The sequence below is a fragment of the Schistocerca americana genome, chromosome 1 (assembly GCF_021461395.2).
Source record: "Schistocerca americana isolate TAMUIC-IGC-003095 chromosome 1, iqSchAmer2.1, whole genome shotgun sequence".
Lineage (NCBI taxonomy): Eukaryota > Metazoa > Arthropoda > Insecta > Orthoptera > Acrididae > Schistocerca > Schistocerca americana.
The window spans coordinates 1,125,704,239-1,125,725,278 of record NC_060119.1 but is presented as its reverse complement, the minus strand read 5'-3'; the positions used below and the strand labels follow the sequence as shown (position 1 = coordinate 1,125,725,278).

At 42.2% G+C, this 21,040-nt stretch overlaps 1 protein-coding gene across 1 annotated transcript in view; it reads right to left on the bottom strand.

Annotated features, from left to right (window-relative positions):
- Window positions 1-20,618, bottom strand: part of LOC124597022 (dynein regulatory complex subunit 3-like) — a 176,479-nt gene extending 155,861 nt beyond the window's left edge. The window contains 1 exon segment of the mRNA XM_047135911.1: window positions 20,474-20,618. Coding sequence (XP_046991867.1) covers window positions 20,474-20,618 — 145 coding nt within the window.
- Between the last annotated feature and the right edge of the window lie 422 nt (window positions 20,619-21,040).

Here is a 21,040-nt window from a genome sequence, read left to right as displayed (position 1 = left end):
GAAGAGCAGACAGACATGGGACCCACAGGCCTCAGGTCCTTCTGTCATGGTTTGCCAACAGGCCTTTGGTCCACGAATTGCCAGGTATAGAGATCTACATCTACATCTACATCTACATGTATACTCCGCAAGCCACCCAACGGTATGTCGAGGAGGGCACTTTACGTGCCACTGTCATTACTTCCCTTTCCTGTTCCACTCGCGTATGGTTCACGGGAAGAACGACTGCCAAAAAGCCTCCGTGCACGCTTGAATCTCTAATTTTACATTCGTGATCTCCTCAGGAGGTATAAATAGGGGGAAGCAATATATTCGATACCTCATGCAGAAATGCACCCTCTCGAAACCTGGACAGCAAGCTACACCGTGATGCAGAGTGCCTCTCTTGAAGAGTCTGCCACTTGAGTTTGCTAAACATCTCCATAATGCTATCACGCTTACCAAATAACCCTGTGACGAAACGCGCCACTCTTCTTTGGATCTTCTCAATCTCCTCTGTCAACCCGATCTGGTACGGATCCCACACTGATGAGCAATACTCAAGTATACGCTGAACGAGTGTTTTGTAAGCCACCTCCTTTGTTGATGGACTACATTTTCTAAGGACTCTCCCAATGAATCTCAACCTGGCACCCACCTTACCACCAATTAATTTTGTGTGATCATTCCACTTCAAATCGTTCCATATGAGGGAGCCCTGTTACTGGTAGAAGCTGTAGAAAAAGACTGCTTCTCTGGCCGGGCGCAGGGAGTACTTCCCAAATAAGGTACTGTGGGAACCAGGATGGAGGAGGTGGTGGGAAATCTGGTCTGGGGAAGGGTGAGGTGGAGGAGGGGGGAGGCAATGTTTGTGATGATAGTGAAATTGACTGCCACAGCCACAGGATGTAGACATTCATATTTCTTCCGTGCCTCAGTATATGACAGATAGTCAATAGATTTGTATTCCTGGGTCTTCTGTGCTTGCTTGACAACTGGGCAAATTGGTGGAGGTGGAGGGTGATGTTCTGTGCAGTTGACAGACAAAGGTTCATGTTTTGGGTCTGCCGTGCAGCAGGATGACATGTCCAAAGCACAAACATCTGAAGCACCTCACAGGTGGTGTGGTGTACAGTTTTACAGCACACTTGTACATCATGACCTTAACCTTATCTGGGACGACATTCCCTTTAAAGGGCATGATAAAGGCACCTGCATCAGTACAATTATCCTTGGGCTGGTTTTGTATGCCCTAAAAAATGTACACATCACTGCTGGAGATTAGTTCCTTGGAACATGTTAAAAGTTTACCATGGGACAAAAGGTCATGGGTCAATTGGAATGAAAATAAATCTAATCTCTAGACAATGACATGACTGAAGAGCTGTAGACTGGGCGGCAGAGGAAGTTTTAATTAATAATGAATCATTCCACACTTTCTCCAGAGACTTAACTTCATCGTGGGGTCGTATCTCTCTGCATTAGAATGAGGAGACTACTGGAGCCTTGTGGCCACTAGGGGAAGAAAGTTTGAATTGCTTCATGTGCAAATCTTCCGCCACAGTACCACCGATCCCAAATGGAGGCTCTCAACATGGGTGGCATCCAATCACCGTGACATTTACCTGGCCAATAAACTATTACCCAAAGTCCCCAGGCACATAATCTTTGGCTTGAATGGGAAGTTTCCAGCTCAGGCACCAATAGTGTGATCCCTGCATCATCAGGGGGCTACCACTGTGCAGGTTCTTGATCACCCCCCAACACAATGGAATGGCTACTTTGCTGGGTTTTGGGCATAGTTCTTTGCAAGAAAGGAAGGGTGCGTCGCATGAAGATACAATAAGTGGAATATATGCCATGCTGAACGACCTTCCCTGCACAATCTACAATTCTGTAAAATTTGTAAAAGGTATAGCAAGTCAAACCCATCAAAATACCATATAGTTAAGAATGAAAACTTGTAGTATGACAGAAGGGAAGAAAACAAGTGTCCAAAGTCACAAACCAGATCCGAATACAATCAGTACCAAGAAGACCATCCAATGAAAAGACAGACAGGAAAAATGAATAGTGGAAGGACAGAGTTGTAGCATGGAAAGGGAAGCAGTGCTGCACAAGCCAGGGCCCTGTTGTTGCCAAGGACATATTCACAAAAGAGATGTGAGCTCCCTGGGGGAGGGGGTGGGGGAGAATACAGTGATACTACGAATACAAGCAACGTATAGGGTGTTGCTTTGTACTGTAATATGTAGGCTACATATTTTAAGATATCAATTTAACCCGACCTGTCAGATATTACGAGGGTCACTTCAAAAGAAATGCACACTATTTTTTTTTTAATCCATCTTTTATTCTACATGTTTGAAAGTTTTACAGTGTGTAGATACATCCCTTAGGAACAATGTTTTCATTTCTCCACATAATTTCCATCCCTCTCAACTGCCTTACTCCATCTTGGAACCAGTGCCTGTATGTCCGCACGGTAAAATTCTGGACCAACCTGTTGGAGCCACTGTTTTGCAGCGTGCACAAGGGAGTCATCATCTTCAAATCTTGTTCCACAAAGAGAGTCTTTCAGTTTCCCAAAGAGATGATAGTCACATGGAGCCAGGTCAGGACTGTAAGGTGGATGTTTCAGTGTTGTCCATCAGAGTTTTGTGATCCATGGTTTTTTGACTGACATGTGGCCGTGCATTATCGTGCAACAGCAAAACATCCTGCTTTTGCTGATGTGGTCGAACATGACTCAGTAAAGCTTGAAGTTTCTTCAGTGGCATCACATATGCATCAGAATTTATGGTTGTTCCACTTGGCATGATGTCCACAAGCAACTCCTTCAGAATCGAAAAACATCGAAGCCATAACTTTTCCAGCAGAAGGTGTGGTTTTGAATTTTTTTATCTTCAGTGAATTTGCATGATGCCACTCCATTGATTGCCTCTTCGTCTCTGGTGAAAAATGATGGAGCCATGTTTCATCAACTGTCACAATTCTTCCAAGAAATTCATCTCCACCATTCTCGTACTGTTCCAAAAGTTCACTGCATACCGTTTTTCTTGTTTTTTTTTGTAAGCCACTGTCAACATCCTGGGAACCCACCTGGCACAAACCTTTTTAACGCCAACACTTTCAGTATTCTGCAAACACTCCCTTCCCCTATCCCAACGTAGTGTGACAATTCGTTTGCTGTGATGTGTCTGTCAGCAGTCACCAATTCGTTAACTCTCTGCACATTGTCTGGAGTGTGTGCAGAACAAGGTCTGCCGCTGCAAGGACAATCCTCAATACTGCTGTGCCCGCTTTCATCGCGCAACCTGATTCCCCACCGACTAACTGTACAGCGATCGACAGCAGCATCTCCATACACCTTTTTTAAACCTCTTGTGGATGTTTCCCACTGTCTCGTTTTCACAGCACAGGAATTCTATGACAGAATGTTGCTTCTGATGAATATCAAGTGTAGCAGCTGTCTTGAAGACATGCTGTGACGGCACCACTCACAGGAACAGGTTGAACTGACATGCTATGATGGTGCCACTCACGGGAATGGGTTGAACTAAGTTTGAAAACAAGTGGGAAGGATGTATCTACACACTAAAACTTTCACACAAGCAGAATGAAAACTGTATTTTTACAAAAATAGTGTGCATTTCTTTTGGAGTGACCCTCATACAAGTACACAATCTGTATATAATGTAATTACATGAGACCCCATAAAAATCAGTCACTAAGTTTATTTGCTTACTGGACCAAATGAACTCACAAGAAAACAAAACAAAGTTCGATAATACACAAAAAGATTTTCAGAATTATTTTTTCGCATTGCAGCAGAAGGTACTGTGTGTGAAACTGGGACTGAAACCTCTATAAACTTTTGTGGGAAATGCCATTATCCACAAGCTATCCAGGCAAGATTAACAAAATATCCAAAAGGTTCACTTCTGTCATGTCTGTCCTATTTTCCGAAACTCACAGTAATTTTTTTGCATATTTTGCTTGACTAGCAGTCCCTGAAGAAAGGATACTGCACATAAATGGAAAGGACAATGCACATAAATGGATTATCTACAGCATAGGGAGATGTTCCTAGAATGAATCTTCCACTCTGCAATGTGTCCGATTCAAATCCTAGTTTGGGACAGAATTTTTATCCATGAGGAAGTTTCAGAACAACAAACACTCAGATTCAGGGTGAAATATTCACTCTGGAACCCGTTATCTAGGCTGCAATACCCTTTCATCCAATAGAGCTAATCAAGCAAAGTATGCATGGAAGCTACTGTGAATTTTGGAAAATAAGAGAGGCATAATAGCAGAAGTGAAGCTGAGGGGTCAGGCCAGATGTTGCGCTTGACAGCTCAGTCATTAAAAACAATGTCTGTGTTAGTAACATACTCCATGAATCATTCTGCGTGACAGACATTCATGTCACAAATTAATTTGTACATATGGCTATTTTTATAGATTTTTTAATATACAGAAGTGAGTTAGTAATTCCTACCACCACCTTTTACACATTACAATAATAGGAATTCTTCTATGGAATAGAAGGAGTTGTCAAGGGTAAACTTTATCAGTTTGTTATCAAATTTTATCAAATTGTTGTGGTTTATTTACAACAAACTTCATGAGAGAATAAATATACTATGAGTAGGTAGTCAGAATGCCCAACTCCTTTAATTATCAGATGTCTATGAGATGATCATGGGTGAGAACCACATATTATTCTCACAGCACATTTTTGCGCAATGAAGACTTACTTTCTTAAAGATGAGTTACTCTAGAACATTATTCCAAAAGCCATTACTGAATGAAAATATGCAAAATATTTCAACTTACTGATTTCTCTCTCCCCCAAGATTTGTAATGATTCTAATTGCAAATGTGGCTGAACTAAGTTTAGGAGTTCCAAAATGTTTTTTTTCCAATTTCAATTCTCATCCATATGAACCTTTAAGAATTCTGAAGTTCCCACCCTATTTATTATTACCACACCATGTGTAACATTTATCATTGGTAGTACCTCAAGAAGTGCAGAACTGCATTTCCTGGATCTTTTTAAAATTGAGGGTGAAACCATTTGCAGAAAATGAGTCAATAATACTTTTTAAGAACTTTGTTTACCATTTCTTCTGTTTCTGTACATATGCTTGGATTGATTACAATACTAATGTCATCTCCAAAAAAGAACTAATTCTGCTTGTTGTATACTACATGGAATATCGTTTACATACATAAGGAATGGTAGTGGGCCTAAGACTGAACCTTGGGAAAGCCCATATCTGATTTCTTCCCCCCCCCCCCCCCCCCCCCAGCCCGAATTATGTCCTTGAATTACAAAGTACAACTTTCTGCTTTCTTTTGGTTAGATGACATTATCCACTGGTTGGCCATACCACCAATCCCATAAATTGTTAATTTATCTAGGTGAATACTGAGATTTACAGTTTCCGATCCCGGTAGCAGAGTGATCAGCGCGACAGATTTTCTCCACTCAGGGACTGGGTGTTTTGTCCTAATTATCATCTTATCATCCCCATCGATGTGCAAGTCGCTGAATTGGCATCAAATCAAAAGACTTGCACCCGGCGAACGATCTACCCGACAGGATGCCCTAGTCACACGACATTTACATTTTTTATTTACACAGTCAAATGCCTTAGAGAGGTCACAGAGAGTACCTAATGGTGCTATTTTACTATCTAAAGTTTGTGAAATCTGGTTAGTGGACATGTAAATGGCATTCTCAGTAGAGCAAAAACCCTTCTGAAACCCAAACTGTGATTTGCTAAGGATACAATTGTTGGTAAGATGAAGATACTATTCTAAAATACAGGGTGATTCAAAAAGAATACCACAACTTTAAGAATTTAAAACTCTGCAACGACAAAAGGCAGAGCTAAGCACTATCTGTCGGCGAATTAAGGGAGCTATAAAGTTTCATTTAGTTGTACATTTGTTCGCTTGAGGCACTGTTGACTAGGCGTCAGCGTCAGTTGATGCTAAGATGGCGACCGCTCAACAGAAAGCTTTTTGTGTTATTGAGTACGGCAGAAGTGAATCGACGACAGTTGTTCAGCGTGCATTTCGAATGAAGTATGGTGTTAAACCTCCTGATATGTGGTGTATTAAATGTTGGTATAAACAGTTTACAGAGAATGGGTGTTTGTGCAAAGGGAAAAGTTATGGACGGCTGAGAACGAGTGATGAAAATGTAGCACGCATCCAGCAAGAATTTGTTCACTCAGCTCAAACAAGAAGCAAAACAATTCATGTTTCAGCAGGATGGAGTGCCACCACATTGGCACTTATCTGTCCATAACTACCTGAATGTCAACTACCCGAGGCGATGGATCGGCCGCCAGGCAGCCCGTGACAGAGCACTTCATCACTGGCCTCCAAGAAGCCCTGATCTTACCCCCTGCGATTTTTTCTTATGGGGGTATGTTAAGGATATGGTGTTTCGGCCACCTCTCCCAGCCACCATTGATGATTTGAAACGAGAAATAACAGCAGCTATCCAAACTGTTACACCTGATATGCTACAGAGAGTGTGGAACGAGTTGGAGTATCTGGTTGATATTGCTCGAGTGTCTGGAGGGGGCCATATTGAACATCTCTGAACTTGTTTTTGAGTGAAAAAAAAACCTTTTTAAATACTCTTTGTAATGATGTATAACAGAAGGTTATATTATGTTTTTTTCATTAAATACACATTTTTAAAGTTGTGGTATTCTTTTTGAATCACCCTGTACATCAAAAACTCAAACATTTTGGACAATGATGTCAGCAGTGAAACAGGTCTGTAATTATTGACATCTCTCTTATCACCTTTCTTAAAGAGAGGTTTAACAACAGCATATTTCAGTCTCTCAGGAAAGTGCCTTGAGTTAAATATCATTACCAGGGTTGCCACAAATTTCCCCAAGTGAAATTCTCTAATATTTCGCTGATTTCCAGACAAGTTCTAGCATTTTTCCCTGACAAATTTTGAGACTGATTGTTTGATTAATTGAGACAGTTTATGGGACCAAACGGCAAAGTCATCAGTCCCATGATTCCAAACTTGCTCACAGAAGAAAGAGGGTCTGCTAAATGTGGATGGATCCAGTCAGAGGAGTCAAACTATAAAACAAGGAAGTTAAAACACACACAGTAAAAGGCATAAAAGGTTAGACCCAATCTAAAAATCGAAAAAAGAGTGGTCTTTCCACAGGAGAGTGGTCATGGGGTCCCAGAGTGAGAAAACATGAAGAGAGGCCCCAATCGCAACCACCGTGCCCCTGCTCCAGGAGTAAAGCAAAACCTTGTATCTGGAAATAACTTTTCATGGAGGAAACTGAGGACCAGTTCTACCATCCGTGAATTGTCAGCTATTATTAAGGAAGACTACACTTAACACGAATGGCCAAAAGGAGGCCACATTCCACCAATATATGGGCTACTGTCAGTCTGGCTCCACAACCATATTGTGGGGGTAGGTTCATTATGCAGGAGGAAACAATGGGTGAAGCTGGTATGACCAATGTGTAGATGGCATAAAGCAGTGGACTCCTTCTGAGTGGAAAGAAGAGCGTCAAACTGCAGTAGCCTCCTTGATTGTGCAGAGTTTATTACTGAGAGCAGTAGCGCAACAGATGTCATTCCACTTTTGGGCAAAGAGAGATAGATCCACATATCCACAGCTGGAATCATGAAAGGAAACGGGGGATAAGTATCAGCTTCTCTAGCCAAATGGGCAGCCAGTCCATTCCCTGGGATACCCACATGACTTGGGACCCAGAGAAAGAAAAATGAGCAGGGGCCACAGCCAAGGGAGGAGAGAAGGTCATGGATAGCAGAAACCAAAGGATGACAAGAGAAGCAGGCTGCTCGTTGAGTCAGTACATATTACAACACTGTGGAGGAAGGCCTGAGTAACAAAATGGAGGGTCCTGGTAATGGCTAGCAGCTCTGCTGTGAACATACTACATGATTCCAGCAATAAATTGTGTTCTAAGCCAGTAGGAGAGATGAAAGCATATCCCGTTTTATCTATTGTCTTAGAACCATCAGTGTAGAAGATGATAGCAAGGATAGAATCTACAAGCCACTGGAAGCCCATGGGGGAGGGGGGGAGGGGCGGGGGGAAGAGACCTTAGGACCCTGGAATAGGTCAGTCCTAATCTGTGGTCTAGGCACCATCCAAGGGAGGTGTGAGAGGAAATACATGGGGTGCATTTCAGTGAATGGAGATCCCAACAGAGGGAAGTGAGACGCTTTCCAACCGGCAGTCCCATCTATGGGCAGTGATCAGGAGGGAGGCGTCCCTGGCTTGTAAAGAGCACAAGGTACACAGGATGGTCAGGGAATCTGCGAATGGCAATTGCATAAGAGACTAGGAGTTTGCTTCATTGTATTGTAGAGGGGGAATCCCCCACTTCTGTGAGGAGTCTGAACGGGACTAAATACCAAGACGCACCTCACAATGGTGAATGGGATCAAGTATTTTCAGAGTGGAAGAAGCCACTGAGCCATATTCTAGTCTGGACAAGACCAGAGCGTACGGTAAAGATGGAGAAGAGTAGTATAGTCTGCACCCCAAGATGTGTGGGCCAGGAGGCAGAGAGCAGTAAGCTTCCGCATGCATGTGGTCTTCAGGTGGTGAATGTGTGGCAACCACGTCAGCTTTTTATCAAAAATAAGGGGACTGTGCTACAACATCGAGGAGCTGATCACCTAAATAAAGTTCTGGGTTGGAGAAAATTGGAAGCCATGGGAGATAGCAGAGGTACATTGGATGGCACCTTGGAGCTGGCACTCACCACACATTATCAAGTGGGAGCTGCACCAAATGCAAAAATCGTTGATGTACAACACTGGGGTAACCTGAGGGCCAACAGAGGTTACAAGCCCATTGATGGCTATGAGGAACAGTGTGACACTTAATACAGAACCCTGTGGGATACTGTTCTCCTGAATCCGAGGGGTGCTGAGTGAAGTGCCAACTCGAACTCAGAAGAGCCGGTGGGATAAAAACTCGTGAATAAAAATCAGAAGGGGGCCGTGAAAGCCCCAATCATGCAGGGTAACTAAAATGTGATGGCACCAAGCCTTGTTGTATGCCTTATATAGATCAAAGAAGCCAATGACAAGGTGCCAACGGCTAGTAAAAGCCTGTCGGATTGCAGTTTCCAATCTAAGTACATGGTCAGTTGGAGATCGTCCTTCCTAAACGCCACACTGATACAGGGAAAAAAGGCCCCGAGATTCGAGTACCCAACATAGATGGAAGCTAACCATCCCTTCAAGCAGTATACAAAGTACATTCATCAAGCTAATTGGTTGGTAGCTGTCAAGAGATGTTTGGTTCTTCCCAAGCCTAAGGATGGGGATAACTAAACTGCCTCACCATTGTGAGGAGAAGGCACCCTCTAGCAAATGCAGTTGAAGACTTTGAGCAGATATTGCCCCTGTGTAATTTCTAAGTGTTGAATCATTTGGTTGTGGACGGAATCCAGGCCTGGGGCCATCTCATGTGAAGAGGTGGGAGCCTGCAAGAATTCCCATTCAGTGAAGGGTTCATTATAGGGTTCAGCTTGGTGAGGGTTGAAATGAAGGGGAGGTCTGTTCAATTCTGTGTTTGTGCTGGAGAAAGAAAGCAGGATAGTAAGAGGGTGCCGATGCTCTCATAAAGTGTGACACGATGTGTTTGAAAAGGACCAATGGATCAGTAGACAGAGCATCTTGGAGGATAAGCCCCTGGACAGCTGACTGTCACTGGTGGCCCAGAAGGTTACAGAGCTTAGACCAAACCTGTGATGAAGAGTCATACATCTCCAGGGATGAAACATAGTGCTCCAAGCATTTCTTTTTACTTCACTTAGTAATGTAATGAGCCTTAGCATGGAGATGCTTAAAAGCAAGGCGGCAGGTCTGTGAAGAATGTCATTTAAATCGCTGCAGCACCTGTCGATTGTCCTAGACAGTGACTGTTACATCCTTGGTCCACCACAATACTGGTCAACAAGGAGGGTGACCTGTGGATAGAGGTACAGCAGTATCAACAGCATGAAGAATAGTGGCAGAGATGCCCTGCAAGACTGCATCAATGCAGTTCAAGAGAGAGGCATTGAAGTGCACAGGAGACGTACATAATTGCCAATGGCCCTGTGAAATGCCCAACTTGGGGACTTATCTGCCTGGCGTCAGCACGGGAATGGCCCGGAAAGTGGTCTTAGTCACAAAGATGAAAATGGGTTCACCACTGCAGGCACACTATGAGAGCAGGGGAGGAGATTATTGAGATTGATACCAGTAAAGGTTCCATGAGTGGCACAGATATGTGTAGGGAAACAGTCATTGAGGAAACACAAACCGAAGTTTGTAGTAAGTCGGTCAATTAGAAGACCCCTACCCACGGCAGTGGTGTGCACTGAAGTCGCAAAGAGAAGATACAGGGGACGGAGTTGCTGTATTAAAGCAGACAGTTCAAAATAAGGAAATGGCCTACCTGGAGGGAGGTAGACATTGCAAACTGTGATTGCCAGAGGTGTCTCCACTCTAACTGCTATTGCTTCCAGGTTGGCATGAAGGGGATCCAGTCAGTAATGACATCGGTGCAGACCAAAGTGCAGACCCCTCCAGACACTACTCCGGGTCTGGTGCGGTTCCAACAGAATACCCAATAACATATAATGTTGGTGGGTGGTCATCACAAAAGTGCATTTCTTGAAGAGCAAAACAGAAAAATGAGTACGAATAAACAAGACATTGTATTTCCGGCAGGTGACAATAATATCCGTTGCAATGCCACTGGATTATGGTGTGGTGAGAGTCCCAGTGAGGCATAAAGAAGCCAAAGATAGGTCATGTCACTTGGTCGGTGGTCATCACCAACAAGGATGGGGTGACATCCATAAAAACTGGGTCTCGATTCGGGATGAGGTGGAAGTGGTGAAGCCCTCCAGGAAGCTGGGGAAGCCTGATCCTTTGACTTGTGATGCTGCGTCTTCTTCTTCTCCCTTGGAGGGAGGGAGGAGGCATCATCAATAAGGGAACAGATAGCAGTGACGGGATCGGGCAGAGAGCGAGTGGTTTTGGGGCCCCAGAACACAGGTCTCTCCTCCAGCCTCACGGTGCAAGCTTCCTGTCCTGAGAACGCCAGGGAGGTGTGTTCTGGATGAAGCCCATCCCTAGCAGGAGCCAGCGAAGAGGATGTCTCTCCTGGCCGAGGAGGAGGATGAGGAGAAGGAGGAGGAGGACGAGGAGCAGTTCCTGGAGGGGAAGGGACAGTAGCTGCTGAGGGTGAGGAAAGGGAAGGGGGCAGGATGGGGGTAAGGGGGAGGGGTGGCAGGGCAGATGTAACTGAGGCAAAGGTAGAGGGGAGTTTCACAGAGTGAAGTCTGTCAAACTTCTTCCAGACCTTAAAGTAGCTGAGACGGTCAAGGATCTTTATTCCATGTTTTCTTTTTTCCTTCATGTACATTGGGCAGTCCGGTGAGTGGGGAGAATGATACCAAAACAGTTTACACAGTTAGGCAGCAGGGTGCAAGGGCTCCCCACATGAAGAGGGCAGCCACAGTCACCACAAATGGAAGTGGCATCACATCGCGAGGACATGTGGTCGAACTTGAAGCAATGGAAGCAACACAAGGGAGGTGGAATGTATGGTTTCATGTCACATCTGTACACCATTACTTTGACCTTCTCAGGCAAGATACCCCCTCAAATGCCATGATGAAAGCACCACTGTCTGCACTATGGTTCTTAGAGCCTTTCTGGACACAAAGGGCAAAATGAACAACACGTCAGTCCAGATTAGCCTTAAGTGCTTCATCGAGCTGGAGAAGGTCCCTTTGGAAAATTACATCCAGTGTCATATTGAGTGGCTTGTGAGGGGCAATAGTCACAGAGATGTCTACTAAATGGCTGCACACACAGAGGGAGGCTGACTGGCACAAGCTATCTATATAAGGAGAGAGCCAGATCTCGCCTTACTTAATGACTCAACTTCACCGAACTTGTCCTCAATATGATCCACAAATAAAAGGATTTTGGTGGTGGCAAAAGTCTCCCAGTCAGTCCTGATACAGACCAAGAACTGTGGAAAAGGTTCGCCTCAATCCGGCAGGACTGGCTCTCCTCCCAGGGTGTATCCAAGGAGGGTAAGGCAGAAACAGGAACTAAGACAGAACTGTGTTGAGGAAAAGACACGGCTGCAGGAGAATGGACAGAGAGTAACACATTTCATGTGCCAAATGCCTGCTCTGGCACCACCCACTCAGAACAGGGGCTCACCTTGTGTGCACCACCCAGCCATAGCAATGGCTTTCTGGAACAACGGTCGATGTCGGGGGTCTTGACGCCCCAAAAAGATGGGCAACCACTCCTAGGCTTGCACAAGATGTCGTCAGCACAGGTACCAGCAATGTGATCCCAGTGTTGTCAGGGAGCTCAGCCGGATGGGTAGATAACAGCCGACCATCCGGCCTGGCTACTAAGCTAGTGACCTAGCAAAGAGGCCAAAGGGTTTTGGCCGGGAGGGGGGGGGGGGGGGGGGGGGGAGAGGAATCCACCTCAAAGATGCTAAGGAGGGAGTTCTTGCCCATCTGGTTCACAATACAGATTTCAAATTTGGAGATGGAGATCAAACCCCTGTGGGGGAAAAAAAAGAAAGCCAAAAAGGAGGAGAAAAAGCAACCAACCAAAACTGTGAAGCAAAGTCATGAGGATGGCAAGAATGACATAAATAAGAACACCAAGACAATGAAAGAAAGGAGCAAAGGGAAAGGAAGGAGGACAGGAAAGGAGATGGTAGGGGACAGTAAAGCAGCTTGGAAAAGAATAAAGGCTGTAATAGCTCTGGGACCCATGCTCGCCACACATGTACCCACAAAAGAGCTGTGGTCTCAAGGGCAAGTAACCCAACATCTTTTGCAATGAACTGTTTTTAGATGGAGAAAGCAAGCCATATGGTATATACGTTTCATTAAGACCAATGATGTTATTTTATTTCCACAAAATAAAACAAAGGAAAGGAAAAGGAATGTTCCAGTTGAAATATCAATAATATTTTGAAAAGGTTAGATTACTACACACTGTAAAGATAACATGTTGAGTTGCAAATAGGCACAGTGAAAGACTATTATACAAGGAGCTTTTGGCCAATGCCTTCTTCAGTAAAAAGAAAACACACACACATTCACACAATCCAGACTACCTTCTGGCTGGAGATAGTGGTCACGTGAGTGTCAGGTGTGCTTACTTGTGCGAATGTCTGTGTTTTCTTTTCTGAAGAAGGCTTCAGCCAAAAGCTAAATTTTTAACTTCTTTCCATTGCATCTGTCTGCAGCTCAATGTATCATCTTTATGTTGAGTAGCAACTTAGCCTTTTCATAATATTGTTGATATATGCACATAATCTGCATCACAATACTCATCAGGGACCTGTTCTCTGTATACCATGAGTTTTTTGAATTTATCTTACTAGTTATGAGGAAAATTGCATTATTGACAAAGTGCTTAAATACTGGGCATATATAAACTTTGGGCTATACTACATACCAATCTGGTAGCACAACTTTTACTTGGCATTCACATTTGTCAGCTTCACCAATTCTCAACAAAATTATCACTTCAATTCTAACCAAGATCTCTGGCTAAGCTACAGATCGGTCCATCACCATAACCAAGATTTTTGTGGGTTCTAGTACCACATGTAGCCTTTTTCTGTAAGCCCTACTACTATTACACTACCGATGTCATTGTAGATAACATGCAAAAGTTGGAGACAGGCACACCTAAAAGACACCTAGACATAAGCTTTTGGCCACAGCCTCCATTGGAAAAAGGAAGGCTGTGGCCGGAAGCTTATGTAGAAGTGTCTTAATTGTGTCCACCAGCAGCTTAGCATGTTATCTTTGCAGTAAGTAGCAATCTATCTTTTCCTACATTGTCGATATTCCTGCCTGGAGTTTCCATAATTTCACTGTACAAATTATTATTATTATTTTCTTGGCCTAATACTGTATCCCCATTTTGTGCCATTTGCTAAGAAAGCAGAAAAGATGATAATGAAACTTACATTAATATACGCGTACTATGCAAACAGTTATCGAAGTACCTTTTTCCTTATAGAGGTCTGCATATATGTGTTAGAACTAGCAAAGTCTTAAAACATTACCCCTGTAAGTGTAGTTTTCCAAAAATATTATACTGTAGCTTGTTACTGATCAGACATATGAAGAACTAATTGATTTCTTCATTTTGAAACCATCTACAACTCTTACATGCACTGCAAAAATAAACGAACTAAGAGGCTTCCTTTTTGGTGTCATTTTTCTAGGTAAGGTTGTAATGTATACGTGGTTCTCTAACCTAAACACTATCTATCTCTTCTGTTTCACTGTTTGAAAAGGCTATTTATAAAGGCTGTAGAGTACTGAATTATAAAACCTGAACCCCATCAAAAAGAAAGGAAAAAAAATTGTAACAATCCATATGCCTTCAACAGTCCTCCAATGTTTACAAATATCTTGTTAGTTAGCTTTTCAGCCATATAGAAAGGTACACATTGTTGTTCTGTAAGTTATACATTCCTCTGTAAGGCCAAACTCTTTTGAGACTGCAAGTGAGGGACCACTCTCAATTTATTCTCGTGACAAAGAGCTGGCCAAAAACCGAAATGGAAAGCTCCAAGATATTTAGCGAGTCATGGAATGTATGTTGGAAAGACAGGTTAGAGGCCATAGGAGGTGGAGTTTCACTGTAGTTGACAAAAATACTGTCTCTATTGAGGTTGAAGTCTAATATGACAGTTAAGTTATCTGGTCACATACAACATGTCTAGGTGAAACTGAGTTAACTGTTGGATGTTTTTACCGGTCACCCAATTTTCCTCCAACAGTTCTGGAGTCATTCAAAGAAATGTCTATGGTCAGTAACACAGAAATACCCGATCATGCATCACCAGTTAGCTTTAGCCTCTGGAGTATAGACTGTGATATCAATGGACTCATTGCAGGAGATACAGACAGACGGTCATGTGAAGTACTATTGAAAACTTTTCTGAAAACTGTCTTGAGCAGCTAGTTTGGCAGCCAACATGTAATGGAAAACCTTAGGCCTTGTAGCTACAAATAAGCCAGACCTCATCGAAATCAGTAAAGAAACAGAGATTAGTGATAGTGATGTCATTATAGCAACTAAGGTTATAAAAGTTAATAAATCAGTTAAGGCTAGGGGAGTGTTTCTGCTGAAAAGAGCAGATAAGGAGTTGTCAATACTTCACTTAGAAAGTGAATTCACATCTCTAGTTACACGAAGATGGATGTAGAGGTATTGAGGGCGAAGTTTAAGTAGACTGTAAATTGTGGTCTGGAAAATTTTCAAAGAGTACTCTACAGCATTGGCCCCTACTTAGCTTGCATTTACTTTGAGTCACTCAATGAGCGCTAAGTCCCAAGCAACTGGAAAGAAGTGCATGTGACTGCTGCGTATAAGGAGGTCAAAGGAATGGAACTACAAAATTAGTAATATTGCTTTGCTGCAGAATCCTTGAACATTTTCTCAGTTCTTATATAATAAAGTTTCTTGAGACCCACCAGCTTATTTCCATGGTTTCTCACATGACATACTGCGAACTATTGATGAAGGGCGACAAGCAGATTCCATATTCCTAGATGTCTGGAAAGCATTTGACACTGTGATCCAATGCAGGCTGTTAAAAGAAGGTACGAGTATGTGGATTAGGTTCACAGGGTCGACAGAAGCGTCCGATCCCACGCGTCGGCTTTGACCCGTGACATAAGGGTGTTGTCGTGTGTGACGTCATGACGGCGCGGAGTTTGGTTTGAGTGTGGCTGTCTCCAGTTCTGTTTTATCTTATTTTATTTACTTTTCTGATCTGTTCGTTCTATCTCGTGAGATTTTTTTTAAAATTTAAAAACACTTATTACTTATGTTAATTATCTGTTTCCTCCAATTTCTGTTTTAGTTTATTATATTTATCTTTCTGATCTGTTCGTTCTATCCCGTGAGATTTTTTTTTTAAAAAGACAAAAAACAATAATCAGCTACTGAAGCATCTTTATTTTATATGGGTTGCAGGGGTTACGGCCCCTGGGGAGGTGGGTGGGTGTTCATGCATGGCTGTCTTCACTTACACGTTGTAGCTATGCAAGGCGTCTAAATTTGTTTATATTTAGTTTGCCCCCCACCCAAAACACCCCATTTCCCGCGCTTGTCCCGTTAGTGTCATTAGGCTTCTTGTGGAAAGTGTGTGTGTTTGTTTTTGTTTCCGCCATATTTGTGATGTCATGGGTCAAAGCAGACGGGCGGGATCGGACGCTTCCGTATTTCCGGTTCACATATATACGAATGGCTCAAAGATTCTTAAATTATAGAAACCAGTATGTTATCCTTGAGGGTGAGTGTTCATCAGAGACAAGTGCATCAGCAGGACTGCCCCAGGAAAGTGTGACAGGACTGCTATTATTCTCTATATAGATAAATGATTTGGTGGATAGGTTGGGGAGCAATCTGCGCTTGTTTGTGGATGCTGCTGCTGTGGTGTACAGTAGGGTGTCGAAGTTGAGTGGCTGTAGGAGGATACGAGATGATTCGAGACAAAATTTCTGGTTGGAGTGATGAAACGCAGCTAGCTCCAAAGGTAGAAAACTGTAAGTTAATGCGGATGCGTAGAAAGAGCAAACCTGTAAAGTTCAGATACAGTGTTACTAATGTCCTGCTTAATGCAGTCAATTGATTTAAGTATTTCGGCATAATGTTGCATAACGTTATGAAATGGAATGAGCAGGTGAGAAAAGTAGCGAAGGCATATTGTCAACTTCAATTTATTGGGATAATTTTACAAAAGGGTGGTTCATCTGTAAAGGAGACCACATGTTGGACACTGGTGTGACCTATTCTTGAGCACCGCTCGAGTGTTTGGGACCTGTACCAAGTTGGATTGAAGGACGACGTTAAAGCAATTCAAAGGCGGCCTGATAAATTTCTTACTCGTAGGTTCGAACAACACCTAAGTGTAATGGAGGTGCTTCAGGAACTCAAATGGGAAAACCTGGAGGGAAGGTGACATTCTTTTCACAGAACACTATTCAGAAAATTTGGAGAATCGGCATTTGAAGCTGACTGCAGAAAGATTCTGTTGCCTCAAACGTACATTAAGCATAAGGACCACAAAGATAAGATACGAGAAATTAGGTCTCATATGGAGGTATATTGACAGCCGTTTTTCCCTTGTTCTATTTGCGAGTGGAACAGGAAAGTAAATGATTAGTAGAGGTACAGAGGACGCTCCGCCATGCGATGTAAGATATTGATGTAGATTTGTAACTATCAGAAACAAAAAAGAATAGAAAATTATTGTGGATTATTGTGTATGTTTGCTTCAAATTTCTGAGTGTGTATTGCAGTGTGATTTCACATACCAGTACAAACTACTTTCATCTTGCATATTATGAAACAAAAACATTAATCAGCTCTGTCCATCATTTCAAACTATTTTAACTTTTGCATGACAACACCATTCAAGCAATTAAAATCTTTAACCAACTCACAAAACACTATCAGTGGTAAAATGGTTTGACACACTTATTGTAGTATATAAACAGACTGGTGACATTCCCAACTGAGGTCCAGACTATTTACTATCATTACCTACATATACAGGGTGTTACAAAAAGGTACGGCCAAACCTTCAGGAAACATTTCTCACACACAAAGAAAGAAAATATGTTATGTGGACATGTGTCCAGAAATGCTTACTTTCCATGTTTGAGCTCATTTTATTACTTCTCTTCAAATCACATTAATCATGGAATGGAAACACACAGCAACAGTACATACCAGAGTTACTTCAAACACTTTGTTACAGGAAATGTTCAAAATGTCCTCCGTTAGTGAGGATACATGCATCCACCCTCCGTCGCATGGAATCCCTGATGCAGCCCTGGAGAATGGCGTATTGTATCACAGCCGTCCACAATACGAGCATAAAGAGTCTCTACATTTGGTACTGGGGTTGCGTAGACAAGAGCTTTCAAATGCCCCCATAAATGAAAGTCAGGAGGGTTGAGGTCAGCAGAGCGTGGAGGCCATGGAATTGGTCCGCCTCTACCAATCCATCGGTCACCGAATCTATTATTGAGAGGCGTATGAACACTTCGACTGAAATGTGCAAGAGCTCCATCGTGCATGAACAACATGTTGTGTCGTACTTGTAAAGGCACATGTTCTAGCAGCACAGGTAGAGTATCCTGTATGAAATCATGGCAGTGAGTCAAGGAAGTACAGTACATACTGACGAAACTAAAATGAGCTCTAACATGGAAATTAAGCGTTTCCGGACACACGTCCACATAAAATATTTTCTTTATTTGTGTGTGAGGAATGTTTCCTGAAAGTTTGGCCATACCTTTTTGTAATACCCTGTATACTGTTGTTCTACATACCATGAGCAATTTACCAAACCAGAAATTAGGAGAAAATATACATTCGTATAATACAGGAAACAGGAAACACATTGATGTACCTTTTCAATGTTTAACTAAGTCTTTAAAAAGCTATCATGTAATAGGTTCCAAATGTTGTAATAAATTTTCTCTTTGTAAATTCGATTGTTCTATTGAAAAGATCAAGCCAAAACTGTATGAGTGGCTCATCGAGCACCCTTTTTATTCCCTTGATGAATTGCTTGATTGCAGTCAAAAACAAATAATATTATAAAATTTGGCTGCTACTGATATAGGCCTACTACATTAATTATTTCATTGGCAGTTCTAGTTACCTATTTGTTAGAAGCTAGTAATACACATTAATCTGTTTTTCTCTGCACAGTTGCAAAGGACAGTTATTATAATGTGATGCAATATTTCTTTGTATATAATATGTTTTCCTGTCTTGGTATTCTGACTTTTTCCTGTATTTTGTACTGGTACATTCTGATTGATTTGGTTGTACTACCTCACTTTACATATTGTATCTCCTGTCTATTGACTATTTATAAAACTATTGTAATATTGTACTTATAACTCCTGCATATAATTTTGTAATTTGACGTTGTCTATTGCGGAGGAGGAGGATATTAGTGTTATTTAGTGTTATTTAGATTAGTGATATTTAACGTCCCGTCGACAACGAGGTCATTAGAGACGGAGCGCAAGCTCGTGTTAGGGAAGGATGGGGAAGGAAATCGGCCGTGCCCTTTCAAAGGAACCATCCCGGCATTTGCCAGAAGCGATTTAGGGAAATCACGGAAAACCTAAATCAGGATGGCCGGAGACGGGATTGAACCGTCGTCCTCCCGAATGCGAGTCCAGTGTGCTAACCACTGCGCCACCTCGCTCGGTTGTCTATTGCTTCTGTAAGCTTAACGACAATAAAATCTTATTATTGTGAATGGTTTTCTGTACTGAGTGTTTATAAGTTTTACTGTACATGATCACCTACAATTTTTTTTTGAAAATACAGTCTCTAATGACATGGGACAATTGTTCTTCACTATTGATCTGTATCCTTCCTCCTGTGAAGTGCCGGTAAGTGACATTACACGCCTTTGCTAAACAACATTTGATTTCTTCATAATCACTGGTAGATAAAATATTTTTAAGGCATTTAACACTGAAAACTTGTTTTTTCAATGTACCAGAATTCTGTAAACATGTTTTGGAATGATGTATAATACTGTAGCCTATACATACTGAGGAAGTGTTTAAATCTAAAACATCTGCTATTGGGAGTGGAAAAAAGTTACCGAAAGTGTCTGGAATTTGGAACTTGTCGTTGAACAGTTCATTATTGAACTTAAAATAATTTTATTCATTGTTCGTTTTACCTGTCTTCGCCTGTTAGGGTAACCACAATTTTGATACATACAGAAATATTTGTTTCCCGTAATATCTCGCCTTATTGACCAATTCTACACGAAGGCAGGAAGAAAATAACGAATGGCGAGATATAATACTACTGAAGAACCATTCCGGTTGGTTTGCTGTCAGCACCGAATGAACGCTCATAAACACTCCAAACTGAAACTGGGAATAAAGCCTTGTCTGAGAATTTTATAATTTCGGCACCATAACAAACACGCATTCAAACAGTTTGAAGTTGCTAACAGAATTACGATACATGAAAAATAATACCACAAGGGAGCAATACTTTTTCGAAGGGGAATTTCTGATTCCAGCAGTGACACATCTACTAACTCCGTCCTTGCAAATATACATTACATCAAGCAGAGAAATCAAAGAAGTGCTGATGCTTCTTGACTGGGTCAGTTAACACGCATTTCTAACATGCCAAAACGTTTTAACGACGTAAGTGATATTACAGCCATTTAAAGAAGCAAAGATTACGCCCAGTCGTCATACTGCCATGAAAACAAAATCACAATCTCATTCCCGGTGTAACGATCACAACTGGAATAGGAAATATCTTGCTAGAGGAGGAGTAAACAAGGTTAAGCGCAAACAATGTGTCTTGTACTGACTGAGGTCATCCAGCCGTATGACGAGCACTTCTTCCAGAATCACCGGGCCGCTTATTCTGCCAGCTTCCCCTTTCGGCCGTTGCTTGAGAACCAGATGCCTCAACAGTTCGGCGTCTATTACTCCGGGCTCCAAGTCGTCACTCATTTGTGCTGGTTATTACCTAATAGTGCCGTCGAATTGTTCCTTGTTTCAGAAGCTCTGCCAGCGCCACTGTTCACCAGATGTTCAAAGCATATATTAGTTGTCGTCACGGCAACGTACTATTTATTTATTTGACCTCCGGCAGCTAACGGTCGTTCAGCTAGCTGAAAGTTAAGTAACAAATTGAAATGCAGTATCGGTACAAACCATAAATTGATGACATACCGGGAATGGTGATACAGTTGTAACAAAGGACTTTAGAAGCCAGCTGTTGTTCGACATGCATGTAACGTGTTATACAATAAGTTTCAGTATTTTAACAGAAAAGAAAAAAGAACAACATACAGTAACAACATTGCCGATTAACAATGTTGCAACGACACAAATAAAGATATAGTACATTTAACACAGACGTTCAACACCCT